Here is a 20768-nt window from a genome sequence, read left to right as displayed (position 1 = left end):
TAGGAACTGTTATCAATATGTAATCAGCAACTAGATGTTCATAACACTGCAGTTCTTCAATGATGATGCAAATGCTCTGCTAATTTGGGCAAGCTCTTTATATATATGTTCTTGAAGCGGATGGCCAAATAAATTATCCTGCTAGGCATTTAGGACAAAAGATTTTAAATAGCAATGAAGCAAATTCTTGATTTTCTCCAAAGAAGATATAGAAATAGCCAATACACACATAAAAAGGTGCTCAACATTTTTCATTTAGGAAATGCAAATCAAAACCACAAAGAGATACCACTTCACACCCATTAGGATGCCTTACTATCAAAAACCAGAAAATAACATATATTGATAGGAATGTAAAACAGTGTAGCTGCTGTGGAAAATAGCATAGTGTTTCCTTAAAAAATTAAAAATAGAATTACTGTATGATCCAGCAATTTCACTTCTGAGTATACACTCAAAAGAGTGGAAAGCTAGATCTGAAAGAAGTATTTTTCCATCCATGTTGATGGCAGCATTATTCACAACAGCTAAAATGTGGAAGCAACCCAAATGTCCATTGATGGATGGATAAGCAAAATGAGGCCTATCCATGCAATGGAATATTATTCAGCCTGAAAAGGGAAGGAAATTCTGACACATGCTACGACGTGGATGAACCTCAAGGTCATTATGTGGAATGAAATAAGCCCCAAAAGTAGTGCATGCCCTTCCATATTCTCTCTCAATTATTCCCTTGTGGTTTGGCAGTTTTGACTTACAAATTAGCAAGGTTTTAACCCTGTGAAAACAAAACAAAACTAGGTACCTGATTTGCATATAAGAATGTGAGAGAGAAAGACTAAGAGCAAAAGATGGATGGGCCAAGGCAAGGAAGGGTAAGAAGAGAGAGAAGGGAAGGGGAAGGAGAAACATGGTCATTTCTCCCCTAGATGTCACCTCGTGCTCCCTCCCCATAAACACTTTTTAGTCACCCATATCTAATAGGCTGAAAATGAGAGCCAGCATTTCTCTTCAATGTAGGTGTTACAGTAAGATTAGTGAAAACACATAAAAAAGGGAAAGATAATAATTGAAGAATTCTTTCTCTTAACATTATCTGGGGCAGAAGTATGCATAAAGAGGACAAACTATAAAAAGCAGAGACATTTAATAAATGATTGTAGGATTAATTTAAAATAATTAAAAATGTGTTCTTCTCTGGACTCTTACTGCATGGATGTCATGCTGAAAGGCATGGAGACATAGGTTTAATTCACACAGAAAAGTGGCATAGATGGAGAGGAAAAGAACCCTGGACCAGTGTCAGCCCTTCCACTAATCAGCAGGGAAACCCAGGGCAGAGCTTATCCATTTCTCAGCTTTGCCATTCAAAGAAATGGGAGAAATCAGACTACTGGTCCCCAAAAGTTCTTCCATTTCAGCCCTAAAAATGATAGGATTCTAAGTCATATGATCATTGTCCCAACATGACTCCTTCTCTTAAAAATGGGGGAAAAAAGCCCTGCAGATGTTCCTACCAGAGGCAGGCTTCAAATGTGCTATTTGTTCCCTATAGGAAACAGTACCATCTTCTTCAAATAAGACTCTGTTCACACTTAACCAGGTTTCTTTACAAAAAATACAAATAAAATATGCATGGGCATGTACATCCCTCCTGTCATTGTTTAAAGTTAACAGGATTCTTGCACCAGCCCCTTATCTGAAAAGATCTAAACCTACACAATTAGGATGCTTTAATTCTGCAGAGTCAGGGCTGGCTTCCATCCACCTTCTCTGTCATAAACTAAGAGGCTGGTGCAAGGTCAGATCTCAGCTTTAGATGTCTCCTCAGATAATCCCTCATACTGCCCAGCACTCCCTCTGTCCTGACACTCCTTATACCCACTCAAAACTCAAGTCGTATATCTGCAGACTGGGTTACTGATCACCCACCCATCCTCCCAACACACATACCAGACTGGGTTTTCAACTCCTGGACAGCTGAGGTGTTGACTGTCACTGCTTCATCCCCAGGCCCTCAAACGGTACCTGGCACGGAGGGAGGCTCATCAACACTGCTAAATAAGCAAATGTAAGATCTAATCCTGGGCACACTTAGGTTGTTGCTTTATTTTTAAAAGAAGGCCCAGGAGTTCCCGTCATAGAGCAGGAGAAACAAATCTGACTAGTATCATGAGGACGCAGGTTTGATCCCTGGCCTCGCTCAGTGGGTTAAGGATCTGGTGTTGCCATTAGCTGTGATTTAGGTCACAGATGCAGGATCTGGCATTGCTCTGGCTGTGGTGTAGGCCAGTGGATACAGCTCCAATTCTACCCTTAGCCTCCATATGCCTCAGGAGCAGCCCTGAAAAAAAAAAAAAAAAAAGATAAAAGAAGGCCCAAATACTATCAGTATAATAATAAAAGAACTCTTGGGTGAAGTTATGAACAACAACAATAAATATAAGATGAAGGAGGAAGGGGAAAAACTCATTTGAGCTGAAATAAGAGGAAGATTCTGAGGACAATGAAAATGGAGTAAGCTATAACCTCCCTTGATATTTTGAATGTACATAGGTTCTTTTTCCATTAAAGCTAGAGACAGAGATGGAAACCAGCCCACTTTCGGCCATATGCAAAGAAAATAAAGTGGATTTTTTTTTTTAACATTTTGCTTCAAAATTGCCATTCTTACTCAGGCATGATCAACTAAATAATGGAATTTTCTAAGTTAGTTCATAGAAAAGGCAGAAACGGTTCTATTAAAAAAAAAAGAGCTATTTCACAGTACAAACTAATATTGTAACGATGATTAGGACTGATCTGTCTATGACACACAAGAAAATCCATACTCCTTTTTAGTAATATTAGCCCCACCACAGAACACGTCAGGCAACTAAGTCCAAACCTGGAAACACCCAGTTAGAGCTGGATGCATGAACAAAAGATCTTAAAGGGCATCTGTGAGGCTGACTGGAGCAGGGTTCTCAATTAGAAGCCTACAATTTAATTAAATTGCCTTTTACAAGACCCTCCTGCCATGGCTGATATGAGGCTCCTGGGGATGCTTTGTCTCCTCACAGGCCTTTTCTGATCTTTATCCTGAATGTTTCTTTCCTTGACTTAAGGTTTTCATATCTTAAGCTTAGTGTTGCCCTGAGATTTATTGACAAATACACACTTATTCCTGTGAAAAAGCATTGGAGACACTGAATGAGACAATAAAATTTTGAATAAGTCAAAATAAAAAATTACACAGGGCCCATACTTCACTTTAATTTGACTTTCCCATCAAAATCTCCTCCTCTCCCTGCCTTTCCCAGCTCAATAAATGGTAACTCCAGCATTCTGGTTGTTCAGGCCAAAACCCTTTGTCTTTCTTTAATTTTTTTCTCAGAACCCAGCACCTACTGACAAACCCTTCAGCTCTATCGTCTCATCAGATCTAAATAGTAACCACCTCTCACCAGCTATAATGCTAGGATGTATCCGAGCTACCATTGCTTCCTGCCTAGGCTACTGCAATAATAGTCCTACCTCCCCTCCTTGCCTTCCCCTTCACCTGTCCGTGGCACACCCTCTGCAGTCTTTTAAAAATATTTAATTAAATTTTTCTTTAAAAATTCTTTTTTTCTCAGCTCAAAAACCCCCACTGGCTTCCCAACTGTCATAGAATTGGTGAGATTACAAGTGATTTTTATTTTCTTCTTTGTACTTTCACACATTGCCAACAAATGTATTTTATTGTCCCTGGAAGGAAAAGCCACAGGGTGGTTGTTTCCAATAAACTTGTTAGAAATACCTTGAGAAAGATTATCAGAAATATATAAAGGGATTCACTTACAGAAAGAAAACATAAAGTAGAACAGGAATTCATGATTGATAAGACAGTTAGTGGCTATATACTAAGAAACAATAATAACCTGTATTTAAATTTGTCACATATTAACTGCCTGAACAAGAAGACACCTCATGGCATAAATCTTGCAATAAATTCCCTGCCATTCTAGACCTTCAGAAAACGTGTACTGACCAAAATTCTTCCTGCTCATCAAGAGTGAAAGAAATACTTCCTTTCTACTATATAACCACTTCAAATAGCAGGTGTCTAAAGCCAAATTGTTCTTTGATGGCCTTTTTTAGTATACTCAGTATACCCATACAGCACCTTAATTTCCTACCACATGCATGCTGAAGAAAAACATCCAGACACTGAGAGGGGTTGTGTACTTGGTATGGCACACACAAGTAGGATAGAAAGCAGTACACAAAGATCCCTTCCTATTTGGGGATATCTCCCCTCCTCCTATGATAAAAGGTAAGAAAAGAAAGAACAAAACCTGGATATTGATGGAACTGAACTGCTTGGAAATTCATCTGAGACCAGTGTCTTAACCCCACGGCCAGGGCTGCACCAGCTGATCCCTTTCTTCTCTGTCTCTTTTAGCTGGACTCAGAGGGTGTCCCACCTGCCACCAAAAGGCTTAAAACGGCCACCTGTGTCCTGCTGTACTTTTACCTTTATCATTTTCAGCACATTTATCATAACAGCACTGCTCCTATTCTTCAAGGAGAGGACTATGACCCCAATTCACACAGGGTTGAACACATTAGCCATTTTGAGGGAGTGTCTTTACTGCCCATTTGACAAAGAGCCAGTCAGGCTTAAGCATGAAAAAAAAAAAAAAAGTCATCCAATTTCATTTCCCCTTCTCTGTCTCAAGCAAAGGAATAAAAATGAAAGCCATTACTATAAAGAAACACAAGTATAAGAGCAAACAGAACTCCCAGGGAACACAAAACCCCCCTCACCGTTTAACTGAAAACTAAGACACTGAAATACTTCATGAGTAGATGGGAAGCCCTCTGACTAATAATAGAGCTGGATAGTCATTTTTAACCAACGAGTAAAATATTTAACAGAGAACTGAGAAAGCATTTTGTCCTTACATTAGAAGTTTTTTAAAAATAAACACATGAAAAACGCAGACAACCAGAGGAAGCCTCCAGCCCACAGACTACTTAACACAAAAAAATTAAATGTCCACACAACTCCTTTTATCAAACACAATGCAATGCGGGCCTCCCCACATGAAACTGGTTGGGGAAAAAGTCGTGAAATCAAACAACTTTTTTTTTTTTTGAAAGAGAGAGGGAGACTTCTGATTTCAAAGGGCCGTTACACTTACTTTTCTCTTAAACTGCAAACTGACTGAATTTAATACTTCTTCCCCAAATATCAAGGTAAAGATGCACGGCTGAAAGCAGAACATTCTGAAACAATTAACTCTGAAAGTTCACAGTTTATTGACTTTTATTCCTTCATGCACCCACATATGTATGTATGTATCTACATATACCTAGAGAGACATACATAATCCTGTGTCAGTGGTATTTATCACTATGATATAGCAATGTAGTAATATAATATATAGTAATACATATTACTATATAGTAATATTTTATATATTCTCTATATATACACATATATATAATATAGGGTTATAATAAAGATATTTACCCAGCCTCACATTTATACCTTTATTATTCTCTCAGAATCCAGCTCAAATCTGGCACCAAAAGAGTCTCCAGCAGGCTGAAAAGGCATCTGTGTCTCCTGGAAACAAAACAAGCACCTAAGTGGCTGCTTTACTGCAGTCAAGGGTGCTATGCTTCTGTAGAGATAAACTATTCCTTTCTTTAAACTGCAAACAGGTAGGGGTAGATAAGCTTTACTTTCTAGCAAGGGAGAAAGTTCTCTCCTTTCCCTTTCAGAGGGAACCCAACCCTAGGAGATGGTTTATGGCTCAAAGCCCTAATTGCCTGGTGTGACCTAGGGAAAATTCCACTTTGAGAAAATGCATTTTCCTTAAATACGCTGAGGCAGAAAGCAGCTGGGTCTCTGAAGAGGCCCCTAGACTTTCTTACAATAGTAAAGACTTTTAGAAAAGCAAAGGAAATTAAATTACTTTAAACTAACAGTGTTTGGAATCTTTACTTTGAACCACGTTGAAAAGCTAACACTGTGCCTGTTCGCATGAAGATGATTTTATATGAATCATATATTCTTGATTAGGTGTGAGGCCACCAAGACCAAAAATTACACGGAAACTTGTAAATCTAGTGGCACCAACCAGCTCGTAAACTACTTAGCACACATAAACTATTAATGCTCAGCTGCACCCCCTTGGTAAAAGTTAACAGTCACTTAAAGTTCTCTTCCATTAACTGAAACACAAGTAGCTACACTCAGGTGTGACAATACACACTAGTAATTTCTCGCTTTACACATTTTATAAAATATTAGTCACAGTAATTTTTGCTGATACTCAACCTGAAAATACTTCCCATATTAGAAAAGTAGACTGCAGCGGCTGTTATTTTCCTAATGGTGTGTTTCCAGGTGAGAGCAGAACTTTTAACGTGGAAGAGACTTTAAAGATCATTTAATCCAGCTCCTTGTTTTAAAGATTAGGACACAGGACAAGAGAGTTGAGATGTCCAAATTTACAGAGTTTATTAGTAAAAATATTTTCAGGAGACCCTGAATTCCCAGGCTTCTGCACTACACACCAACCCACCTAGTCCTTCACCATGCACATGACCTCAACAGAACTCTTCTCCTTCCCAGTCTGGCTCCCAACTAGCCACTCCCTTCCCCAGCAGGTTCCACATACACCCCCGAAGACTCCATCAACAGTTTTACCACCCTTGGGACTAGTCACCTCCAGTCAATTAACTTTTCCTTACAGAGAACCTCTGTACTTCAGAGTCCCAAAGTCTCACCCAGGGTTATGTATGTCAGTTCCCCTCAAAGGTTTAGGAGAAAATTCTATACCTAGATAAAAGAAATTTTTTTTTGGCTACACTCACAGCATAAAGAAGTTCCCAGGCCAGGGAATAACCCAAGCCACAGCAGTGACCCGAGCCACAGAGTGACAATGCTGAGCCCTTAACTAGGCCACCAGGGAACTCCATAGGTGAATTATAGCAAAAAGTACAAGGTTTGCTTTCCTTTTTCATTAAGCTTTGGTTGTTTTCAGTATGCTCAATTCTGCTGATAAGAATCTGCCCTTTTCATTTGTGCTATGATTGTGATTTGGGTAACTGATTAACAAGAGCTAGTTTTGTTGTCTGATCCCAAATACTAATATGTAGTATTCCTCCAGTGCTTCATATTTGCCATGTTGCTGTCACTGAAATGAGTCATATGCCAGTAGATAAGCACATTGAGTCTCAGGGGACATGACTAACAGTCAGCAAACAAACACCCCACAAATGCAGAGATGCAGGTGAATCCTCCTAAAAGTGAGGTCTGGATTCCACCAAAGAGCCTCTGCAAACTCTCCGTGTGGAGTTGCCATCTAAAGTTTAGCCACATTTCTTAAAAAACGGAGTTTTAATGTGCTGGGAAACAACCAGGGACTAGAAAGTGGAAAGCACCCAGCTGCTGGTACAAAACAGAACTGGAAGTAAAACTGTATTCTTTCATAGTATACCCCTTTCCTTGCCTTTTCTCTTCCCATTCACTGAGTAACACTTTAACCAAAGAATGAACTTAAAATAAAAACAAATGCAGGAAGTTAATCTGTTCAAAACACTAGCAGTAATGTTAAAACTAAGGTAAGTGGAAAATAGGAAATTTCAATGAAGCCCATAAAACAAAGGTGCTTGGGCTTGTGAGACTTCAAGCATGATCACCATATCCTCCATTCCCAGTGAAGGAGAGAAAATATTTTCTCTGGGCAAAGCTGAAGCTTAAGTGTAAACTCCAGGTCAATCAAGATCCCTACTAAGGGCTGGCTGTTCTTAAGAAACACCTCCTAGAGCCCAGTTTTAGAGCTTCAGGGAGTGGGGGTGCAGTGTCAGCTTCCTGTCAAGGAGAGCTGGCTCTGACAACTGTGGGAGACCCCCAAGAGATACTCCGCTCCAGAAAGCTGAGGTTTCAGCAGTGCCTGGTATGCGATACAAGCCATTGGCATGACCACTTAAAACATAGCATACAGTGGGGAAAAAATAAAATAAAATAAAGTGGATGCGATGACTATGCAAAAAAATAAATAAAAATAAATTCTAAAACAAAACAAAAACACATAGCATACAAAGTTTTCTATCTAGCATCTGCTGGTCTCAATAGCTTTAAATCCAGTGGGAAGGTTTTGTTTCTTTGCAAATTCTGTATTCTTAGGATACCATCACCCTTCATAAAGGCTGAGATTCCAACTTCCATGGCCATTTGCCACCGATGCTTTTAATAACCATACATTGATTTGGTTCTCAAGTCTAGAGAAAGAGCTATTTTCGCTCCCCCTAATAGAGTAGAGCCAACATAGCATACCACACCATGCAAAGCTCTAATTTGGCTGACATCAGAACAGAGTCTGTTAAAGGGTTTCTTATATTGGGCTATTATTGCTTTTAGTCTTAATGAGTCAAATTTACATTCTGGGATAAGGACATTCACTTCCAAGTACTTTAGGTCAGAACTGTTTACATTTCCACAAAAACATTTATACCCAGATCTATTTTTTTAGTCTTACTTTGTGGGTGGGGAGATGGCCTAAAAAAAAAAAAAAAATCCATTTAAGCCAAAGGAGGTGGGAGGTCCTAATTCTATCCTCTGCAACAGCAACTGCCTGACTCAGTCTGTGAGCCTGTATCTGCTCTGAAGCCCCTGACTTCATCCCTACCTGCTCCAGTTTCTCCTACTATAAAAATGGGGGTTTACCACCCGTTCATACTTATGTACTTATACTGTGGACATACACTGATCCCAAATACACACACCTCCCAGGAAGTGGTCTCCTTCTAGCTCAAAGGATGACAAACTCCTGTCCTGCTGGCCCTGTCCCATTTTACAGGAAGGAAGGGAGCACTGGAGAGCTGTACCCAGAAGAAGAAAAGCAGCAGAAAGGAGGAAGGAGGCCAGTATCTCTTAACTACAGTTCCATAAGCCCAGACAACTCCTTTATTAGTTAATATGCACCACCTCCTGAAATGTCTGCTCACTATTACTATAAAAACCTTGGGTTAGAAGTGCCTGGCTCAGAGGCTCAGTGCTCTGTAGCTGGCTCAGAGGCTCAAGGCTATGCAGTTGTTGTAGGTAAAATGGCTCATCTTCACAAATGCTATTTGTGAAGGAGAATAATTATTCCTATTTGTGATTCCCATCCTACAAGCCCAGTGAACACCCTGAATTGCCTTAGTTGTAGTTGCATTATAGAATTATACCTATTTGGATTCAAAAAATTAGTTTTTAACTAAGAGACATTACATAGGGTTGCCTATATAAATTCAGCAAATAAAAATACAAGATGGCCAATTAAATCTGAATATTGCATGAAACATAGCTATATTAAAAAATTATTTGTCACTTATCTAAAATTCAAATTTAATAATACATGTGATTATGGGACACACTTAGAACAAAACTTCATTGTTAGTTATCTGAAATTCAAATTTCCCTGCACATCTTGCACTTTATCTGGCAACTCTGACATTGCACTAAAGCCTAAAAGAACAAAGATGAATAAGACATGGCATCTGATGACCAGGAACTCACAGTCTGGTGAGAACCAGAATAATACAGGTTTTCAAGAGGATTAGAGGCACTTAACAGGTGCTTTCAGAAACACAAATAAAGGAGCTTTTAAATCCTAATATGGCACCCAAATATCCTTATTCTTTACAATGAAAGTAAACATTATGGAACCTTTTATTCTAGAATTCTTTATATTCTACAGATTCTATAATCCTGATTCAAGAACTTGCTAAGTGTTCTAAGTGTTGTTCCCTGATTGGACATCATTCACAAGAGTAACATCCACAGTAAGAAGTAAACTTTGAGGAGTTCCCTTGTGGCATAGCATGTTAAGGATCTGGCATTGTCACTGTTGTGGCTCTGCTTACTGCCATTGTGCAGGTTCCATCCCTGGCCCGGGAACTCCCATATGCGGCAGGTGAAGCCAAAAAAAAAAGAAAAAAGTAAACCTTGAGCTAAGCTGAAACTTCCAAAATTTCCAGGAGTTAATAAGAACTTCTCTCCTTAACCCAGAGCTATGTTGCTAACCTCCCAAGAAACCACATAAAAGCAGAGAGCGCCATGACTTGCACACAGTTGCTCAGCAACAGTCATCTGGAAAAGGAAACCAAATACTACCAATGCCGTACCATCTTCAAGGGTAAACCCCAAAACTTGAACAATTGTGAAGAACACACCTTCTGTCGTTATTTGAGCCTGAAGCAAGTTCCTATCAAGGTAATGTGGAGGGAGTTAGAGGACACTGGCTGTAAAATAGATTTGAAAAGACAGATTAGAGACTAAACTGAGTTGTTCACAGCACCAAATACTTTCCATCACTGAGCCTGGGGAGCTAGCACAGCCTGGGAGTTTGTTTCAAACAGTGTAGAACGGTCCTCTCCATTTCTGCTGAGAGGAGGGATTCTCCACATATTACGCCCAGGCCCAGCTCTGAAGGGAAGATTTCGGGCCCATATTTGGAAAACCAACTCTCCTTTTTTATCTCAAGCTCTCTTTGGTGCCAGCAGCTAAGGGAGCTGGGCAAGGCACAGAGTCGACGGGTCAGGTGGGGTCACTTGAGGACAGTGCCAGAGAGACCTGCTCAGGCTCACGTCATTCTCAGATGGCGCATGGGCAGGTGTGATTTGCACAGCCTGGCGCAGAAACAGCTCTGCCCTAGAAGTCACCTGTACCTTCTTGTGAAGAGCAACCTCATTTCCCCTTGACTTTGAGATCACAGGAGAGAAAGCAAAAGGAAGGCAGGAAAAAAAGGAAGCAAGGAAGTTAAGAAATATATGGTGTGTGCGTATTTCTCACTAGAATCACCTCAGGTCACAGAATAAAAGGGCATGATGGTTGCCAAGTGCATTAGGTGAGGCTAATGGGATCCACTGGTGGGAAACCAGGGACATATACCCACCAAAGACAATAATTCAAAGACTTAAAATTAGGTAATTCGCTTCCTATTATTTTACTCACAAGGTCTCATAATTCAGTACTGAAAATACTAATACTTTAAAAAAAATTGGCCTTTTATTCCAAGCCTATTTATCTTTGCATCTCCAACACTGAGAATCATCATGGTACTTGGTACATACCCTCTAAAGCTGATGCGTTCATGAATGGCTTCCATGAAGTTTCAACCCTACAAGCCAGGTTCCCTACCACAGGCACTGAATAGTTTATTACTACACACAGGGAACCTTGCAGCCACACGGTTCTGCTTCCACGCTTTCCTAAAAGCTAACATGATTCTTTGTAGGTGATAGAAATGAGAAGAAATGAGTACCCATCTTTTAAGACTCAACATTAAAACTTACTCCAAACCAGACACCTTTTAAGTCAGAAAAGTAAAAACACTATTTTATACTATATCAGAATAGAAGTCAACCTGTTTATAATTTTGTTTTGGAGGCAGTGCAAAAGGAAACATTTTAGAAAGCACTGCCAATTTATAAAAAAAATAAAATAAAATGGCCAAAACCAAATTCAACCTATTAAACAAAGTGGGGGGGGGGGGAACCTATATCAATTCAAAGCAATAGAGGCTTAAACAGAAAGTTCATGAAAGATCAATAAATAAATTCCAGATGTGGCCCCACTGTTTAACTATGAAACAGTCAACCCAATTTTTATTGGTTAACCAACCCAGGATAGGCTTGCTTCTAATTTAATATCCCTTTCAGATCTCCAATTCCATAATGAGATACTGTCCAAACCAACATATGCCAACTTTTTCTGCCTTAAAATAAACATGTGAATTTTCTGGGCTTAGATACTTTCTTCTTCCTCTTATTCAGCCACAGATGGTCTAGTCACCTCAATCACATTTAATAATATACATAATATATAATTAAAAACATACAATATATACACATAAGTAGTATATAATATATAGGTAGTGTACATATAAAATTAAAGAGTACAGATAACTGCCAAGTGAGATGAATACAAATAATGAGATTACTTCTAATTTTAAGTAAAATATGAATTCAAAATTAGTCTTCTGTGAATGCAATAGATACTATGACTTTTAACCTTAAAAAAGGTAACTGTTACAAATTAATTTTAAAAATGCCCAAAACCTAAAGCAAGTTTTTCTCTACACTCAGGGAAGCTTCATCTGCTGATCTGGCCTCCTTGTGGACACATACACATTGCTACCAATAAGCCACCAACTTATGGTAAGAGAAAAACCAAGATGATTCCCATACCTGAGCTATGTCAAATAAAATGCTCTAATACAATGATCTGGGTCATTTCCCAACCTTTAAGCCTGGCAACACTTGACCCAGCCTAGAGCAATAGCCATCTATCTAATGTCTGACCCCTGGGAGGGGCTAGGGAGTGGTTAAAGTACCAGGAAGGGAAGGAAAGAAATGGTTCAGTAAATGCCTATAATGTGCCAGGCATCATTTATGTACTTTTACACTTTTTAGTATCTTATCCAATCCTTACAATGGCTCTACGACATAGGTTTAGCTTTTTATACTTAAGGAAACAGATTCAATGTCCCCATGTTATCTAAACATAAATACATCAAAGTACTCATTTACATACCTTTTATTATGCTTTGGTATATAAGAAAATTATATTAAATGGCCCATCCAGTTTTGGAGACCAAGAAGGGTTTAACATTGAATTATTTATTTCACCAGGATCTAAACATACAGACTAGGTCAGTGCTACTTAAAATGATTATGCAATACTCTGATTACAACCATATTAAAAATGCTCATTGGTAGTCCCCGTTGTGGCTCAGCAGGTTATGAACCCAACTAGTATCCATGAGGATGCAGGTTTGATCCCCGGCCTCACTCAATGGGTTAAGGATCCGATGTTGCCATGAGCTGTGGTGTAGGTCACAGACTCGGCTCGGATCTGGTGTTGCTGTGTCTGTGGTGTAGGCTGGCAGCTGCAGCTCCAATTCGACCCCTAGCCTGGGAACTTCCATGTGCCGTGGGTGTGGCCCTTAAAAAAAGAAAAAAAAAAATGTTCATGCCTTTCAAGGTGGATACATTCATTATCATGACTGTGGTGATGGTCTCATGGGAATACGCAAAAGTCAAAATTTATCAAATTGTACTTAAAATACATGCAGTTTGTTGTATGTCAATTGCACTTCGATAAAAAAACTTACACTCATATATCGGATGCAAATAGACAGAAGGAAGGTGAAATTATCCATAATTGATAAGTATTCTGAGTCAAAAAAGCCACACAATGAATGGGAGCAAGATTTTTCTATCAACTTTTCTCAAAGAATCTTCTCTAGAACACCAGCTCTGAGGGATGTACACAAATGTCACATGAATATGCATGCACACGCACACACACAAGTTCTGTGTTCACATAAATTTGAAGACCGCTTGCCTAAACTAGGCTTACCGCATTTCTTAACTACGGAACTTCTCAGAGACTTTTTCATATGCTAAGATATTTGGGGCTTTTCCAAAACAGCTCTGCAAAATAGAATTTTTCTGGAATTAATAGGACCAGAAGCTCTTTTTCAGAGGCCCTCTTGGGACTGATAATCTACAGTCCCACTGCTCTTAATTCACAGACTCCTGGGGTCTGCACTGGCTGGGAGGTTTTTTGTTTTTTTTTTTTTGTCTTTTGTTGTTGTTGTTGTTGCTATTTCTTGGGCCGCACCCACGGCATATGGAGGTTCCCAGGCTAGGGGTCGAATTGGAGCTGTAGCCACCGGCCTACGCCAGAGCCACAGCAACGCGGGATCCGAGCCGTGTCTGCAACCTACACCACAGCTCATGGCAATGCCGGATCGTTAACCCACTGAGCAAGGGCAGGGACTGAACCCGCAACCTCATGGTTCCTAGTCGGATTCGTTAACCACTGCACCACAACGGGAACTCCTGGCTGGGAGTTTTGAGATCAGTGAGGCTTGGGGTCCTCAGAACTTAGCCGCAAGAGTCACTGATGCCCTGAACTCATGACCTGTCCCTCTTTCCTCAGTAGTGATACTGAGTAGTTAACAATGAGGGGTGTTAGTAGTGATCCCAAGTCAAGCCAAGTGGTGGAAGTCCTTCGGATCCCTCCTGTTGCCCTTTCTATATTCATGCCTCAGGGCTGCTGTAACAAAGGACCATGAATTGAGTGTCTCAAACCATAAACATGCATTTCTCACAGTTCAAATCCAAAATCAAGATGTCAGCAGGGTTGGTTCCTCTTGGGGGCTTTGAAGGAGAATCTGTCTTAGGCCCCTCTCTGAGGCTTGGACGTATCTGTTCTCCCTGTGTGCTTGTCTGTCTCCAAATTTCCCCTTTTTAAAATGAGGACACCAGACAGATTGGAAAAGGGCCGTCTAAGGAATTCATTCTAACTTGATGACCTCTGTCAAGACTATCTCCAAATAAGGTCACATTTTGAGGTACCAAGACTTAGGACTTTAAGATATAAATTTGAGGGAGTCACACTTCAATCCCTAACACCCTCCAAGAGAGCTAAACCGGCCACAGATTTATTAGACATCTGGCTTACAGGGCCACCCTACCTGCGGAAGTTGAACCTGTCTAATTATATTGTTCATGTGCATTCTCAGACGCTCTCATTTATACTCTGGTTTGGTAAGCTATCTTTATTCTGCTACATAAATAAATTATAAAAATTTTCTCCTTCATTTGATATCCACATACAGGTTGCTTTTTGTTATGGCTTCTGTTAATGATCTACTGAGCCTCTTATATGTCAGGCACGGTATTCACCATCCTCACATGCCTTTAAAGTAGGTTTTTGGTTTTTTTCTTTTTGGCTGCCCTGCAGCATGTGGAATTCCAAGGCCAAGGATCAGATCCAAGCCACAGCCTACACTGCAGCTACAGCAATGAGGGATCCTTTAACCTACTGTACTGGGCTGGGGCCGCCAAACCTGTTGCGCCACAGCAGGAACTCTTAAAGTACATATTTTTCATATTTCAAGAGAGACGAGGTCAGGTAACCTTCCCAAGGTCACATAGTTAGCAAGGAACAGAATGTGGGATTTGAACCCATGTCTGACTCTAGAGTCCCTACCTTTCCTTTTCACCACAATCTGGGACGGCTGCACTCCCCTTGTATCTTTACTGGTGTTGAACCCACTCAGAGAAGTCTCTTTGAGAGGGGGGAGAAATCCCAAGTTGTTTTAGACATGAGATGCCTATTGGACATTCAAGTGGAGATGCCGAGAGCTGAACATGTTAGTCTGAAAGTTCTAGGAATAGTTAGAGCTGGAGGTATACATTTTTCATTCATCTGCATATGAATGAAAAAAGACCAAGATCAGATGACATCACTTTGTGACACACAGCAGGTATTAGCAAATTATGGCCACAGGCCACTGCCTGTTTTTATTTATCCTGTGAGCTAAGAATGGTTTTCACATTTTTGAAATGGTTAAAAGAATATCTCTTGATGCATAAAAACAGTATGAAATTAAAATATTAGAGACCATAAATAGTTTTGCTAGAACACAGTCGTACTTATTTATTTACATAATGCCTATGGCTGTCTTTGTGCCACATTAGAACCGAATAACTGTGACAGACTATATGGCCCATAGAACTTAAAAGATTTGTTATCCGGCCCTTTCCAGAAAAAGTCTGCCAATCCCTCCTAGAGAAGAGACAGCAGAAGTCTGAGGACAGCCATCCCTGGTGGCCTGTGACACTTCACAGTGAGATGAGGAAACACAGCCAGCAAGGGTGGCTGAGGGGAGCACCCAGTGAGGTAAGATGACAACTGAGCGTGTGAAGCCCTGGAAGCAGCAAAGAAACAGGAAGCCAGGGTCTCCAGGAGGATGGAAGGAATGTCAGTGGGGTCAAGTGGGGGGCAGACTGAGAACTGACCCCTGACCACATGCACATTGATGAAGACCAGGACAAGAGCGGCTCTGGAGAAACAGTGGGGACCAAGTCAGACTAAAAAGGATTCAAGGAAAGAATGGGAAGGATGTAAACATGGAGGACAAAGAACCTTTTCAAAGATCCTTATTATAAATAGGGTAGAGACAACAGCTAGAGTGGACCATAAGGTGAAAAACACATTTTAGTTGCTTGATTTTGTTTGTTTTTGCCTTTTAGGGCCACAGCTGTGGCATATGGAAGTTCCCAGGCTAGGGGTCGAATTGGAGCTGCAGCCACTGGCCTACGCCACAGAAACGCCAGAGCTGAGCTACGTCTGTGACCTACACCACAGCTCACGGCAATGCCAGATCCTTAACCCACTGAGCAAGGCCAGGGATCAAACCTGCATCCTCATAGATCCTAGTCAGGTTCATTAACCGCTGAGCCATGAAGGAAACTCCCTAGTTGCTTGTTTTAAGAAGGGAGATTCTACAGGCTGTTGATTTGCCGACAGAATTGATCAAGAAGAGGGGAAACCAGTGAAACAAGAGAGAGTGGGAAGCACTCACTGTAGGATGAAGGGCTTCTGAGTAAACAAGAATAGAAGGTGCCCTGCAAATAAGTGGCCGGGGGCAGGGATGGTTCATCTGTCAAAACAGGCCAGGCAGCGAAAGCATATGGGTGTGGATACAAGTGTGGATAAACGTAGTGGTGGGAAATGACAAAGTTCTCTTCCTAAGCCAGGTTTTTCCTCAATAAAATAAAGACATTAGCTGACAGGGGGACATGGGAGAGTTGCTGGACGTTAAAGGGGATGGTAAGAAACTGTCACCCCAGACAGAGAGAGAGAAAGTGAACTGATTGGGGTGATGTGGTAAAACTGTCACAGTTCTCAGGGAACACATGAGAAATGAAATGTCAAACATTTAAGGGGAAAATATTCCACGTGGTTGTTTTTCTCCAGCCACATTCAAATCCGTGAACACCAAAATGACTGTGCGGCAAGGAAACTGGGCTAAGGGAAGTAAGGTAATTTGTCAGTACTGGGCCCTGGAATTTAAACTGGGTGAGGAAGTAAGGATATGCCTGGGGTTGGAAGTCAATATAAAAACGGAAAGGCCTGAAAGTCTCAGCAGGATCAGAGAATTTTTAAGCAGATTATGTAAATATGCCCTATGAATTTGGGTATTCAAATATCACATTTAAAAAAAATGTAAAGCAGAGTCTTATCTAGAGTTCAAAGCTGGTATCTGATGGGAGTTTTCTTAAACAAAAACATAATCACTTAAGAAGCAGTCACCCCTAACCACCTATCAACCATTAATTTCCTCCTGTCAAGGGAGAGGACTTGATGAAGGTTCAATTCACATCTTCTCTGTGCAGCCATGAGAGAAGAGGCGTCTGAGGAGAGTAAGAGGAGGAGGAAGCAGGCTTGAGGGGAAGCAGATTAAGCACTCAAGTGAGAGGAAAAAGAATCAGGTAGAGAAAGGGATGGAGATGAGGTTGAGGGAAAGATGGAAGTGAGATGAAGATAACAATAAGAGTAAAAACCACTTGAAAAAAAAAAAAGTCAAGAAAGTAATAAGGTATGAGCACCAAGCAATGTCCACATCATATACCGAGTGGTCATTAGCACTGAGACTCCAAATTCACCAAATGCCAGTGTCCTTTCTTCCCATAAATAAAGAAACTGCCATTTAAAAATATCATTTTGACTAAGAATGTGTATTAATGTCCTAGGGCTGCCATACAAAATACTACAAACTGTTGGCTTAAACAACAGAAATGTACTTTCTCACAGTTCCACAGGCTAGAAGTTCAAAATCAAAGTGTTGGCAGGGCAGTTTCTTCTGAGAGTCATGAGGGAGAATCTGTTCCATGCCTCTCCCCAAGCTTCTGTGGTTTGCTGGCAATCTTTGCATTTCTTGCCTAATAGATGCAGCACCCTTAGTCCCTGCATGCATCTTCACATGGTACTTTCTGCTGTACGTGTCTCTGATTCCACATTTCCCCTTTTTATAGAAACATCGAGTCATATTGGATTAGGGCACACCCCAGTGATCTCATTTTTACTTTTTTTTTTTTTTTTTTTGGTATTTAGGGCCACATGTGCAGCATACTGACATTCCCAGGCTAGGGGTCAAATCAGAGCTACAGCTGCTGGCATACACCACAGCTCACAGCATTACGGGATCCCTAACTCACTGAGGCCAGGGATGGAACCCGCATCATAATGGACACTAGTTAGGCTCATTACTGCTGAGCCACAATGGGAACCTCCTACTTACTTCTAAAATGACTCTAGCTCCAAATAAGGCCATGTTCTGAGGTACTAATCGTTAAGGCTCCAAATTTTTTTTTTTTTCCCTTTGGTTGGGGGAGTACAGTTCAACTCATAAGGGAGAGGAAGGCTTGTCTTAGTTTTGTCTCTTAAATTTAGACTGCAAGTAACCTAAGGGCATATCATTTTCCAAGACCTCCAAGTGCCTCAAGACATGGAGGGATTTTATAGACAAAGTGCACATTTTACAAACTTCATTGGAAAAATGTGATCCAAAACACAGTTCGTTAAACCTAAGAAAAGGGTAAAGAGGGAAGAGGGAAAAAAACCACATACTCCCCCCCCATACAAATAGAAAAGTGATTCCTGCCATATGCATGTTTCTTAGATTTCCCTAAGTTTGAAGTGATATGAAATATTAATTAAGCATAATTTGTACCCCACAACACTTTTCAAGAACAAGTCTGTGTGAGGGAGGAAGAATGTGATTATGAAGGGTCAGCAGGAGGTATTTTTAAGGGGTAGTATAATTTTTCTATACCCTGGTTGTTGTGATCATATAAATCTACATGAGTTAAAATTCATAGACTTGAATGCCGAAAAGTCAATTTTACTATATAATTATTTTTACAAGAATATTTTAAAAAGAACATTGGTATTTAGTGTCTATTCCTTAACAATATTATGTAACATCTGGTATTAATTCCATTTTTCAGATAAGGAAAGTGGCAGCTTGACATTAAGTAACTTGCCCAGATTATACACCTTAGGTGGAGAGTCTAGGTTTGATCCACATTTGGTTGGCTCCTCCAAAACCTCTACTCTATTCCACTGCCCCACAATGACACCAAAAAAATTACTGAACTACTTAATTTGGGTATGCCATCTCCCCTCTCAGAACTGCAAATTCCTGACCAAGAGTAAAGACTATTATCAGAGGGAACATACACACACACACACAAACTTGAAATTCCATAAAGAGAGCACAGAACAAAACATGGAAACCCATCCCACTTACATAACATCATTTCTTGAGTACACACTCTTCTAGGGCAGAGGTCCAAAGACAACAGCCTATGTGCTGTGTTGACTATCAACAATCTCATCTCTGATTGCTGGGGTAGCTCCATTGCACATAAAAAGAAGAGCCATCTGCCCTCTCAGTCCCCTGGACTTATTTAGGAAAAGGAGGAGGATATACAGCAGAGTTAGGAAAAGTAAAGCATGCATTCCATTGTTTTCTATTTTGCTTGCATGGGTTTCTACTCAGAAACCTAAGAAAACAGGGCATCAAGTTGACTAGCCTGGACATTCTGTTGAAATGAATTCTCTAGAATATGTATTTTAAAATGTATTTTAAAAGTTTCCCAAGATTCTTCATTTGATGCTGAGTGTGGCCCCTGTTACCTACCTCTCAGCAAACAATGCAATTTAAGTCTGAGGAGGAAGTGACAGCTACTTTCCCCACATCTCCTGCACTCCAAACAAAAGGCCACAAAGACACCCAGAAGCCAGCCTCCTTGAGCACTTGATCACCTCGCTTGTGACTAAAGGCTCAATCCAGTCAACAAGTTAACTAAAGGACCAGTCAGTGTGAGGTCAGAGCCACTACATAATGGCAAACTATAGAGACCCTTCTTGAGAAAGATTAAGAGATGCTTGCCCTTGTCAGACTCTAATTTCATGCAAATTGCTGGTCGTTTGCATTTTTTCTTTAGGCTCATGTGCACATGTTTACATGCAAACCACTTGTTTCTCAGTAAGAAAATCCAGATACCTTCTTATAATTACTACAGTGGAGACAACAATGACTAAGTGTTGTATTTCACAGTCGTGACTATGGCAAAGTTTATACGTCTTTTAATTTTATCACCTAAATTCTTTTGGGCAAGGGCAACAGACTCGTCTTTATATCTAACCACTGTAATTCTAAGTAGAATGCCCTGAAAAAAACAGCGATACGTGAAATGTCTACTGAACTGAAAAAGCAAAAGGAGGGAAAAGAAAATGCATAACTTAGAAAATTTAGGCTTTTTGGCTTAAACCTTTGAAATTTTTGACAATTTGCCACATAATCTTGAATTATAACTTGCCAAAAATCTTTTCAATGAATTAGAAAGCAAACAAAATTCCTTCTATTAGTTGAACCATATGCAACTTCTGCTTTTGTAGATCAAACATTACTGAATATCAACAATTTCATATGGTTCAACCTAACAATATAACCAATACACAAACTAAGGTGGAAAGTCTAGAAATACATTCATAACACGTTCCATTTATCAAAGTATTCATAGACAAGGGGTAGGATCACAAGGCACAAAACATGTGAACATGGAAAAAAAAACTTGTTTCAGAATATCTAAAGAATTATTTTAACCAGAACTTTATTTATTTTTTTGTAGGGCCGCACCCATGGCATATGGAAGTTCCCAAGCTAGGGGTCCAATCAGAGCTGTAGCCACCAGCATATACCACAACCACTGCAATGCCAGATCCTTTAACCCACCAAGCAAGGCCAGGGATCGAACCCAAGTCCTCAGGGATACTAGTCAGGTTTGATACTGCTGAGCCACAATGGGAACTCCTTAACCAGAACTTTATTTTTTAAATTAGCTTTAATGAATGATAATTTACAGTTAATAATATT

At 40.2% G+C, this 20768-nt stretch overlaps 1 protein-coding gene across 4 annotated transcripts in view; it reads right to left on the bottom strand.

The window, feature by feature from the left end:
* MFHAS1 (multifunctional ROCO family signaling regulator 1) overlaps positions 1–20768 on the bottom strand; it is a 97157-nt gene that overhangs the window by 45813 nt on the left and 30576 nt on the right. The window contains exon 2 of one of the 4 annotated variants that reach the window (XM_047772563.1): positions 5519–5596. The exons of the other annotated variants lie outside the window; for them this stretch is intronic. Within the exon in view, the coding sequence (XP_047628519.1) occupies positions 5544–5596 (53 nt within the window). The 3' untranslated portion in view covers positions 5519–5543. The remainder of the gene's footprint in view (positions 1–5518; positions 5597–20768) is intronic. 4 annotated transcript variants of the gene reach the window in all.

This window comes from Phacochoerus africanus, chromosome 3 (genome assembly GCF_016906955.1).
Source record: "Phacochoerus africanus isolate WHEZ1 chromosome 3, ROS_Pafr_v1, whole genome shotgun sequence".
Taxonomy (NCBI): domain Eukaryota; kingdom Metazoa; phylum Chordata; class Mammalia; order Artiodactyla; family Suidae; genus Phacochoerus; species Phacochoerus africanus.
This window is presented reverse-complemented; position numbering and strand designations above follow the sequence as displayed.